We start from the raw sequence: 11,762 nt of genomic DNA, 5'->3' as shown, positions 1-11,762 counted from the left end.
AACAAGTCCCTTCTTAGCGGCAGAGGCCATAAGTCCTCTGTGAGCATCTCTTGAAGTTCCGGGTACCAAGTCCTTCTTGGCCAATCCGGAGCCATGAGTATAGTTCTTACTCCTCTACGTCTTATAATTCTCAGTACCTTAGGTATGAAAAGCAGAGGATGGAACACATACACCGACTGGTACACCCACGGTGTTACCAGAACGTCCACAGCTATTGCCTGAGGGTCTCTTAACCTGGCGCAATACCTGTCCCGTTTTTTGTTCAGACGGGACGCCATCATGTCCACCTTTGGTAATTCCCAACGGTTTACAATCATGTGGAAAACTTCCCCATGAAGTTTCCACTCTGCCGGGTGGAGGTCGTGCCTACTGAGGAAGTCTGCTTCCCAGTTTCCATTCCCGGAATGAAACACTGCTGACAGTGCTATCACATGATTTTCCGCCCAGCGAAAAGTCCTTGCAGTTTTTGCCACTGCCCTCCTGCTTCTTGTGCCGCCCTGTCTATTTACGTGGGCGACTGCCGTGATGTTTTATCCCACTGGATCAATACCGGCTGACCTTGAAGCAGAGGTCTTGCTAAGCTTAGAGCATTATAAATTTACCCTTAGCTATATTTATGTGGAGAAAAGTCTCCAGACTTGATCACACTCCCTGGAATTTTTTTCCTTGTGTGACTGCTCCCCAGCCTCTCGGGCTGGCCTCCGTGGTCACCAACATCCAAAACTGAATGCCGAATCTGCGGCCCTCTAGAAGATGAGCACTCTGTAACCACCACAGGAGAGACACCCTTGTCCTTGGATATAGGGTTATCCGCTGATGCATCTGAAGATGCGATCCGGACCATTTGTCCAGCAGATCCCACTGAAAAGTTCTTGCATGAAATCTGCCGACTGGAATTGCTTCGAAGGAAGTCACCATTTTTTTTACCATGGCCCTTGTGCAATGATGCACTGATTTTAGGAGGTTCCTGACTCGCTCGGATAACTCCCTGGCTTTCTCTTCCGGGAGAAACACCTTTTTCTGGACTGTGTCCAGAATCATCCCTAAGCACAGGAGACTTGTTGTCGGGATCAGCTGCGATTTTGGAATATTTAGAATCCACCCCTGCTGTTGTAACAGTATCCGAGATAGTGCTACTCCGACCTCCAACTGTTCCCTGGACTTTGCCCTTATCAGGAGATCGTCCAAGTAAGGGATAATTAAGACGCCTTTTCTTCGAAGAAGAACCATCATTTCGGCCATTACCTTGGTAAAGACCCGGGGTGCCGTGGACAATCCAAACGGCAGCGTCTGAAACTGATAGTGACAGTTCTGTACCACGAACCTGAGGTACCCTTAGTGATAAGGGCAAATTTGGGACATGGAGGTAAGCATCCCTGATGTCTCGGGACACCATATAGTCCCCTTCTTCCCGGTTCGTTATCACTGCTCTGAGTGACTCCATCTTGATTTGAACCTTTGTAAGTGTTCAAATTTTTTTAGATTTAGAATAGGTCTCACCTAGCCTTCTGGCTTCAGTACCACAATATAGTGTGGAATAATACCCCTTTTCTTGTTGTAGGAGGGGTAATTTAATTATCACCTGCTGGGAATACAGCTCGTGAATTGTTTCCCATACTGCCTCCTTGTCGGAGGGAGACCTTGGTAAAGCAGACTTCAGGAGCCTGCGCAGGGGAAACGTCTCGACATTCCAATCTGTACCCCTGGGATACTACTTGTAGGATCCAGGGGTCCTGTACGGTCTCAGCGTCATGCTGAGAGCTTGTCAGAAGCGGTGGAACGCTTCTGTTCCTGGGAATGGGCTGCCTGCTGCAGTCTTCTTCCCTTTCCTCTATCCCTGGGCAGATATGACTCTTATAGGGACGAAAGGACTGAAGCTGAAAAGACGGTGTCTTTTTCTGCAGAGATGTGACTTAGGGTAAAAAAAACGGTGGATTTTCCAGCAGTTGCCGTGGCCACCAGGTCCGATGGACCGACCCCAAATAACTCCTCTTCCTTTATACGGCAATACACCTTTGTGCCGTTTGGAATCTGCATCACCTGACCACTGTCGTGTCCATAAACATCTTCTGGCAGATATGGACATCGCACTTACTCTTGATGCCAGAGTGCAAATATCCCTCTGTGCATCTCGCATATATAGAAATGCATCCTTTAAATGCTCTATAGTCAATAAAATACTGTCCCTGTCAAGGGTATCAATATTTTTAGTCAGGGAATCCGACCAAGCCACCCCAGCTCTGCACATCCAGGCTGAGGCGATCGCTGGTCGCAGTATAACACCAGTATGTGTGTATATACTTTTTATGATATTTTCCAGCCTCCTGTCAGCTGGCTCCTTGAGGACGGCCCTATCTATAGACGGTACCGCCACTTGTTCTGATAAGCGTGTGAGCGCCTTATCCACCCTAAGGGGTGTTTCCCAACGCGCCCTAACTTCTGGCGGGAAAGGGTATACCGCCCCATATTTTCTATCGGGGGGAACCCACGCATCATCACAAACTTCATTTAATTTATCTGATTCAGGAAAAACTACGGTAGTTTTTTCACATCCCACATAATACCCTCTTTTGTGGTACTTGTAGTATCAGAAATATGTAACACCTCCTTCATTGCCCTTAACGTGTGGCCCTAATAAGGAATACGTTTGTTTATTCACCGTCGACACTGGATTCAGTGTCCCTGTCTGTGTCGACCGACTAAAGTAAACGGGCGTTTTAAAACCCCTGACAGTGTTTTTGAGACGTCTGGACCGGTACTAATTGTTTGTCGGCCGTCTCATGTCGTCAACCGACCTTGCCGCGTGTTGACATTATCACGTAATTCCCTAAATAAGCCATCCATTCCGGTGTCGACTCCCTAGAGAGTGACATCACCATTACAGGCAATTGCTCCGCCTCCTCACCAACATCGTCCTCATACATGTCGACACACACGTACCGACACACAGCACACACACAGGGAATGCTCTGATAGAGGACAGGACCTACTAGCCCTTTGGAGAGACAGAGGGAGAGTTTGCCAGCACACACCAAAAACGCTATAATTATATAGGGACAACCTTATATAAGTGTTTTCCCTTATAGCATCTTTTTTATATATTTCTAACGCCAAATTAGTGCCCCCCCTCTCTGTTTTAACCCTGTTTCTGTAGTGCAGTGCAGGGGAGAGCCTGGGAGCCTTCCCTCCAGCCTTTCTGTGAGGGAAAATGGCGCTGTGTGCTGAGGAGATAGGCCCCGCCCCTTTTTCGGCGGCCTCGTCTCCCGCTCTTAACGGATTCTGGCAGGGGTTAAATATCTCCATATAGCCCCCGGAGGCTATATGTGAGGTATTTTTAGCCAAAAATAGGTTTTCATTGCCTCCCAGGGCGCCCCCCTTCCAGCGCCCTGCACCCTCAGTGACTGCCGTGTGAAGTGTGCTGAGAGCAATGGCGCACAGCTGCAGTGCTGTGCGCTACCTTAAGAAGACTGAGGAGTCTTCATGCCGCCGATTCTGGACCTTCTTCTTGTTTCAGCATCTGCAAGGGGGCCGGCGGCGAGGCTCCGGTGACCATCCAGGCTGTACCTGTGATCGTCCCTCTGGAGCTAATGTCCAGTAGCCAAAGAAGCCAATCCATCCTGCACGCAGGTGAGTTCACTTCTTCTCCCCTAAGTCCCTCGTTGCAGTGATCCTGTTGCCAGCAGGACTCACTGTAAAATAAAAAACCTAAGCTAAACTTTTCTAAGCAGCTCTTTAGGAGAGCCACCTAGATTGCACCCTTCTCGGCCGGGCACAAAAATCTAACTGAGGCTTGGAGGAGGGTCATAGGGGGAGGAGCCAGTGCACACCACCTGATCCTAAAGCTTTACTTTTTGTGCCCTGTCTCCTGCGGAGCCGCTATTCCCCATGGTCCTTTCAGGAACCCCAGCATCCACTAGGACGATAGAGAAATATATATATATATATCATACATATAAGCGGATTGTCCGGAACCATCGGGTCCCTAGTGACATTAATGTGTTCTGAATGTGTATGACCATGTACTGAATGCCCCAATTGTGGATCTAACAGGAAACCTTATGGTCGACAGAAAACCCAGTAGTCGTCGACAGCAGGGAGTAGTAACCTGGCAAAATAACATTCTTGCGACCCTGAGGGGTCCGAGGAGAGTATGCATAAATAAATTTAATAACACTCCCCCATATATACTACCAAGTCTGTGCTCGAGCTACAGGCCCATGGAACCGCACCATACATATATATATATATACAGGCATAAGGCAGTTACAGAATGTTAATTTACACCCAGTAATAACAGCAGGTGCCGACAGGATCACCCACATACTACTTACTGTGTCTCGCATACAGTGTTTACTTTTGACAAGCATACAACTACCGACCTGTTGACTCTGCATCTACTGTATCAAGTACCAACAGGCGTCGGCGATGCCGACAGTGACCCCCATAGCTGTTTGTGACAGAGCACCCAGGCATGTAGACACATGTGGACTATAACGGGTATATCTGACAGGGAACACACAGAGAAATATGCACAACGATTATATGCCCATTTCTAAAAAATAGTGCTATATATAACACTAAAAACTCTGTGCCCCCCCTCCTTTGCACTGTACACCTTTTTGGCTGGGACAGAGAGAACAATGGCGCTGAACACTGTTGTGAGGGCTAACCCCCGCCCCTTTTCGGCGCGCTTCAGCCCCATTATATAATAAAGTTTTCTATGCAGGCAGGGGACCGTATATTGGGGGTAATTCCAAGTTGATCGCAGCAGGAATTTTGTTAGCAGTTGGGCACAACCATGTGCACTGAAGGAAGGCAGATTTAACATGTGCAGAGAGAGTTAGATTTGGGTGGGGTGTGTTCAAACTGCAATCTAAATTACAGTGTAAAAATAAAGCAGCCAGTATTCACCCTGCACAGAAACAAAATAACCCACCCAAATCTAACTCCCTCTGCATGTTATATCTGCCTCCCCTGCAGTGCATATGGGCCCTCATTCCGAGTTGTTCGCTCGCAAGGCGATTTTAGCAGAGTTACACACGCTAAGCCGCCGCCTACTGGGAGTGAATCTTAGCTTCTTAAAATTGCGAACGATGTATTCGCAATATTGCGATTACAAACTACTTAGCAGTTTCAGAGTAGCTTCAGACTTACTCGGCATCTGCGATCAGTTCACTGCTTGTCGTTCCTGGTTTGACGTCATAAACACACCCAGCGTTCGCCCAGACACTCCTCCGTTTCTCCAGCCACTCCCGCGTTTTTTCCGGAAACGGTAGCGTTTTTATCCACACGCCCATAAAACGCCGTGTTTCCGCCCAGTAACACCCATTTCCTGTCAATCACATTACGATCGCCGGAGCGAAGAAAAAGCCGTGAGTAAAAAAACTATCTTCATAGCAAAATTACTTGGCGCAGTCGCAGTGCGAACATTGCGCATGCGTACTAAGCAGAAAAACGCTGCGATGCGAAGAAAATTACCGAGCGAACGACTCGGAATGAGGGCCATGGTTTTGCCCAACTGCTAACAAATTTGCTGCTGCGATCAACTCTGAATTACCCCCATGGTGCCAGCATCTCTTCCCATTCATGTGCGACAACAGGGTTACTCACATGGTCGATTATGGAAGGCTCTGTGCTCACCTCTGTATGTTTGTACGCAGATGATGAGATATGCGAGGCTGCCGGTGGGAGTCTGAATACATTTCCAGGTGGCTAGAGTATTCGCAAACTTTTGCACATCTGCTGCATAAGGGGTCACAGCTACGAAAGCATTAGTGAACACATCTGACTACTGCACACTTACCTAGACACATATGCAGTGCACATGGTTTTGCCCAATTGCTAACAAACTTGCTGCTGCGATCAACTCAGAATTACCCCCATAGTGTCTAGGCACTATATACCTCCACAAATAATATATACACTGCTCAAAATAAAGGGAACACTAAAATAACACATCCTAGATCTGAATGAATGAAATATTCTTATTAAATACTTTGTTCTTTACATAGTTGAATGTGCTGACAACAAAATCACACAAAAATGATCAATGGAAATCAAATGTATTAACCCATGGAGGTCTGGATTTGGAGTCACACTCAAAATTAAAGTGGAAAAACACACTACAGGCTGATCCAACTTTGGTGTAATGTCCTTAAAACAAGTCAAAATGAGGCTCAGTAGTGTGTGTGGCCTCCACGTGCCTGTATGACCTCCCTACAACGCCTGGGCATGCTCCTGAGGAGGTGGCGGATGGTCCCCTGAGGGATCTCCTCCTAGACCTGGACTAAAGCATCCGCCAACTCCTGGATAGTCTGTGTGCAACGTGGCGTTGGTGGACGGAGCGAGACATGATGTCCCAGATGTGCTCAATTGGATTCAGGTCTGGGGAACGGGTGGGCCAGTCCATAGCATCAATGCCTTCGTCTTGCAGGAACTGCTGACACACTCCAGCCACATGAGGTCTAGCATTGTCTTGCATTAGGAGGAACCCAGGGCCAACCGCACCAGCATATGGTCTCACAAGGGGTCTGAGGATTTCATCTCGGTACCTAATGGCAGTCAGGGTACCTCTGGCGAGCACATGGAGGGCTGTGCGGCCCCCCAAAGAAATGCCACCCCACACCATTACTGACCCACTGCCAAACCGGTCATGCTGGAGGATGTTGCAGGCAGCAGAACATTCTCCTTGGCATCTCCAGACTCATGTGCTCAGTGAGAGCCTGCTTTCATCTGTGAAGAGCACAGGGCACCAGTGGCAAATTTGCCAATCTTGGTGTTCTCTGGTAAATGCGAAACGTCCTGCACGGTGTTGGGCTGTAAGCACAACCCCCACCTGTGGACGTCGGGCCCTCATACCACCCTCATGGAGTCTGTTTCTGATAGTTTGAGTAGACACATGCACATTTGTGGCTTGCTGGAGGTCATTTTGCAGGGCTCTGGCAGTGCTCCTCCTGTTCCTCCTTGCACAAAGGCGGAGGTAGCGGTCCTGCTGTTGGGTTGTTGCCCTCCTACGGCCTCCTCCACGTCTCCTGATGTACTGGCCTGTCTCCTGGTAGCGCCTCCATGCTCTGGACACTACGCTGACAGACACAGCAAACCTTCTTGCCACAGCTCGCATTGATGTGCCATCCTGGATGAGCTGCACTACCTGAGCCACTTGTGTGAGTTGTAGGGAGGTCATACAGGCACGTGGAGGCCACACACACACTACTGAGCCTCATTTTGACTTGTTTTAAGGACATTACATCAAAGTTGGATCAGCCTGTAGTGTTTTTCCACTTTAATTTTGAGTGTGACTCCAAATCCAGACCTCCATGGGTTAACAAATTTGATTTCCATTGATAATTTTTGTGTGCTTTTGTTGTTAGCACATTCAACTATGTAAAGAACAAAGTACTTAATAAGAATATTTAATTCATTCAGATCTAGGATGTGTTATTTTAGTGTTCCCTTTATTTTTTTGAGCAGTGTATATTGCTGTCCAGGGCGCCCGCCCCCCCCCCCCCTGCACCCATGTAACCGTTGGTGTGTGTAGGAGCAATGGCGCGCAGCGTACTGCATACTGGCGGGGGTATCGTACACGGACCCTGGGCCCCGAATATGCTTGCCAGTATAAAAACAAAGACCCCCAGTAACTGCTGCCCGGGGCGCTCGCCCCCAGCTCCCTGCACCCTGTGAGTGCCGTTGGTGTGTGGGAGCATGGAGCGCAGCGGTACCGCTGCGCTTACCTCCGTTACTGAAGTCTTCTGCCGTCTGACGCCTTCTGTTCTTCTAATACTTACCCGGCTTCTTTCTTCTGTGAGGGGGGTGACGGCGCGGCTCCGGGAACAAGCAGCTAGGCGAGGAGCTAATGGTGTCCAGTAGCCTAAGAAGCAGAGCCCTTGACCTAAGAAGTAGGTCTGACTTCTCTCCCCTCAGTCCAACGATGCAGGGAGCCTGTAGCCAGCAGGTCTCCCTGAAAATAAAAAACCTAACAATAAAGTCTTTAGAGAAACTCTGTAGAGCTCCCCTAGTGTGTGTCCAGTCACTCCTGGGCACAGAGTCTAACTGAGGTCTGGAGGAGGGGCATAGAGGGAGGAGCCAGTTCACACCCATTCAAAGTCTTATAGTGTGCCTATGTCTCCTGCGGATCCCGTCTATACCCCATGGTCCGTACGGAGTCCCCAGCATCCTCTAGGACGTAGGAGAAATACGAATGAATACACCATCGGTCAAATACGCCTGTTATTTTATACAACTCGGTAATTTACTAATAAATCGAATTCACAAACACTGCCGTGACAAAAAGCAGTTTTAAAATAGTCCTGTTCTGATAGGCATGCACGGATCCGTGAGATCTGTGCATGTTTATCAGTGGGAAGGGGTGGGAAAGAGTTAAAAATCAGAAAAAAAAATTGCGTGAGGTCCCCCCCTCCTAAGCATAACCAGCCTCGGGCTCTTTGAGCCGGTCCTGGTTGTAAAAATACATGGGGAAAAATGACAGGGGTTCCCCCATATTTTAACAACCAGCACCGGGCTCTGCGCCTGGTCCTGGTGCGAAAAATACAGTGGACAAAAGACGTTTTTAATACTAGCACCTAGTTTTTAATACTCCACTAGTCAGAGAGATAATGCCACAGCTGGGGGACACTTTTATATTGGTCCCTGCGGCCCAGGCATTAAATCACCAACTAGTCACCCCTGGCCGGGGTACCCTTAAATCGAGGGGTCCACCCCTGCAGCCAACCAAGGGCCAGGGGTGAAGCCCGAGGCTGTCCCCCCCCCTCCCCCCCCATCCAAGGGGGGCAGATAGCCTTCTGTGCAAAAATAAGAATATTGTTTTTTGTAGCAGTACTACAAGTCCCAGCAAGCCTCCCCCGAGGCTGGTTATGCTAAGGAGGGGGGACCCCACGCATTTTTTTTCCAGATTTTTAACTCTTTAAACACTTTTTAAAGGTACACAATGAAGCCTTCATTGTGTTAAATTCGGCAGTGTTTTACTAATCACTCCCGTAAAACACTGGCCGAAATTACGAATGACATCGACATCGGAATACACGAAAATGCAGAATACGACAGCATAGTAAATGAGGCGTAAAAAATTCAAAAAGCCGCAAATTCACACATTCGATGTCATTCGTGTTTAATCTCCCTCCAAATCGACACTAATACGAATCTTAGTAAATATATCCCCAGGTCTGAATTAGCCCCAAGCTCCAAAAAGCATAGGTCTTCCGAGCTTGACCCTGCAGGTTAATGCCATCTTCAGGTAGCTGAAAGCACTGCATGACTATGGAGGCCTTTTCTGCAGCAGAGGATCTTGCACTCAGGGTGTCATTCCGAGTTGTTCGCTGCGTAGCGATCAGTGAAAAGAACGGCTAATCTGCGCATGCGTATGCTCCACAATGCGCACGCACGTTGTACGGGTACAAAGTCCATTGTGGTTTTGCACTGGTTGTAGCAACGATTCCAATCGCACAGCCGGCCACAAGGAGATTGACAGAAAGTGGGCATTTCTGGGTGTCAACTGACCGTTTTCAGGGAGTGCTTAGAAAAACGCAGGCGTGGCTGGGTGTTCGCTGGGCGGGTGTGTGACGTCAAAAGCCACCCTTCCGTCGTTAGAATCAACGCACACGTAGAGTTACAGGGCTACTCTTGTTTTGCACAAAACCATTTTGTAGGCGCTCTGCTGCATAAGCGTTTGCACTTCTGCAAAGCTAAAATACACTCCCCAGTGGGCAGCGACAATGCGTTTGCACGGCTGCTTAAAACTGCTAGCTAGCGATCAACTCGGAATGACCCCCTCAGTCCATGGCTAAAGGTTTTTGGAAAGTGGCACTACACATGTGCAATGTCAAAAGGTGGAGGAGTGTTTTGAAAATAAGAAAGATTTGTTTTGTGTAGGTATGTATTGGGCAGAGCTAGGTCACACAACACCAGACCCTGTATACATTTTTAGTACATAGCTGGGATAATTGTGTTAAAATTTCTAATACCTGCCACGAGAAGGACTGTTAATAATAGTGGCATTGCGGATATTACTCCATACAGCTTTTATCAGCAGGACCCTCCTCTCTTTTGTTCTCCGTTCACTAACAATCTTGATCGTTGTCAATGATCCCATTTGTCTGCCCATCCCAGGGCACTGGGTGATTGAGCGAGACCATCACTCACATTGTCATCTTAATTGTTTAGAATATGCACTTTTAAATTTTTTTACTTTTTATAATTAAGCCGCTTTGTTTTAACATTATACTTTTCTGTACAGTGCCTACAACATTTGGCGATACCACAGTAAGTATCCACAGGAAAATGCAAGAGGCGGTGGGAGGGGTTTCAGTTACATGGAACCCTCCTCACCAACCTGGAAAATGGCTGCAATCATGACAGTAGCATATAATACAATTTTAACAGTTATGGCCACAACATGGAATATAAGAAGTGGAATAGATCTTCTGCGCATGTCCAGTGACAGACGCTCGTACTACCAAAGTCTGTTGTGTGTGTATTTGATCACTCAATCTGTGCACCAGACCAGAAAGCAGCTGCCAACAAAAAGAGACAGGCATCTTTAAAGTGGGAGAATGTGCACTTAAGTAAGCTGAAGTCTGGTCTCCTACTTGTTATATTATGTATGTATTTATTATGGGATGTTTTATTTTCCTGATCACTTATGTTATTTATAGGAGATACCGAAAATTACATTATTTTTACACTCTCTTTCCTACAGTCTACCAGAGGTTCTCAAACGCGGTTCTCAATGCATCCCAATGGTGCAGATTTTAAGTATATCCATGCTTGGCTACAGGTGACTTCATTAGTACCTCAGTACTAATGAAGCCATGGATATACTTAAAACCTGGACCGTTGGGGTGCCTTGAGGACCGCTTGCCTATATTATAGATAGACCATTTATAGTGTTGATTAATACTGTATTACTAACATGAGACACCAATGTGTACATATTTGTCATGGGCCTCTGCTAGGTTCTTCCGCCTCTCCTTCAGGCACCCGGTTAAGCTCCATCCTGTGCAATGCAGGAGACTTGGACTGTGGAATAGAGCGCACAACCAGAAATGAAGAAATAAAAAAACAACTCAGGTGGGCCAGCCATATCGCTGCACTCTGCATGAGGCAGAATATAGCCTGACAAGTGCTAAGTACATCCTTTTCCATGGGCTGAGCACACTTGCTCTAAAATTAAGCATATGGATCCCCACACCCCACCATCCCGCAGACGTGCTGTATTTGCCCCTGTGAAAATACGAGAGCTCTGCACACAGCTGCCGGTATCAGGGAAGGCCCCGGCGGGCACAGACAGGGCTGTATGCGGACACCAGTAGTGGAACAGAGCATTTATTAATGTACTGTACATTAGAGCCATGCTGTGGCTGCTGCTGGAGATCGGCACCGGGGTAAGTGCAGGGTTAGTGGCCCCCATCCCCCGGTCACTTGCCGCCCCCCTGCCGTCTCATCTGAGACTTCATGTCCTCCAGGCCCACCCTCACGTCCTTCACAAACGAGTCCTTGATCCTGGCCACCCTGCGCGCTATGTCCCCGGGGCCCCCGAACGCCCCCTGCCGCACGGTGTCAGAGCGCATCAGGCGCTGTACAGTGTCCTTGCCGGCCAGCTGGGCCTTGGTGATGGCGAAGGCGGTGATCTGGGCGCTCCTGCGGATGGGCCGGGACTCGGACAGCTTCTCTATCAGCTGAGGGTTGTTCAGCAGGCGGTGGAGCAGCCGTATCAGCACCATCCCTCCGCCGGCTGCGCAATCTGCGGG

At 48.3% G+C, this 11,762-nt stretch overlaps 1 protein-coding gene across 1 annotated transcript; it reads right to left on the bottom strand.

Moving 5' to 3' along the window:
* Positions 1-11,429: 11,429 nt before the first annotated feature.
* Positions 11,430-11,735, bottom strand: NCBP2AS2 (NCBP2 antisense 2 (head to head)). Its single transcript, XM_063919289.1, has one exon. It carries the CDS (start codon positions 11,733-11,735, stop codon positions 11,430-11,432), a length of 306 nt encoding a protein of 101 aa, XP_063775359.1.
* Between the last annotated feature and the right edge of the window lie 27 nt (positions 11,736-11,762).

Source organism: Pseudophryne corroboree, chromosome 4 (assembly GCF_028390025.1).
Source record: "Pseudophryne corroboree isolate aPseCor3 chromosome 4, aPseCor3.hap2, whole genome shotgun sequence".
NCBI classification, from domain to species: domain Eukaryota; kingdom Metazoa; phylum Chordata; class Amphibia; order Anura; family Myobatrachidae; genus Pseudophryne; species Pseudophryne corroboree.
Note: the sequence above shows the minus strand (reverse complement) of the source record. Positions and strands in the feature narration are given on the sequence as shown.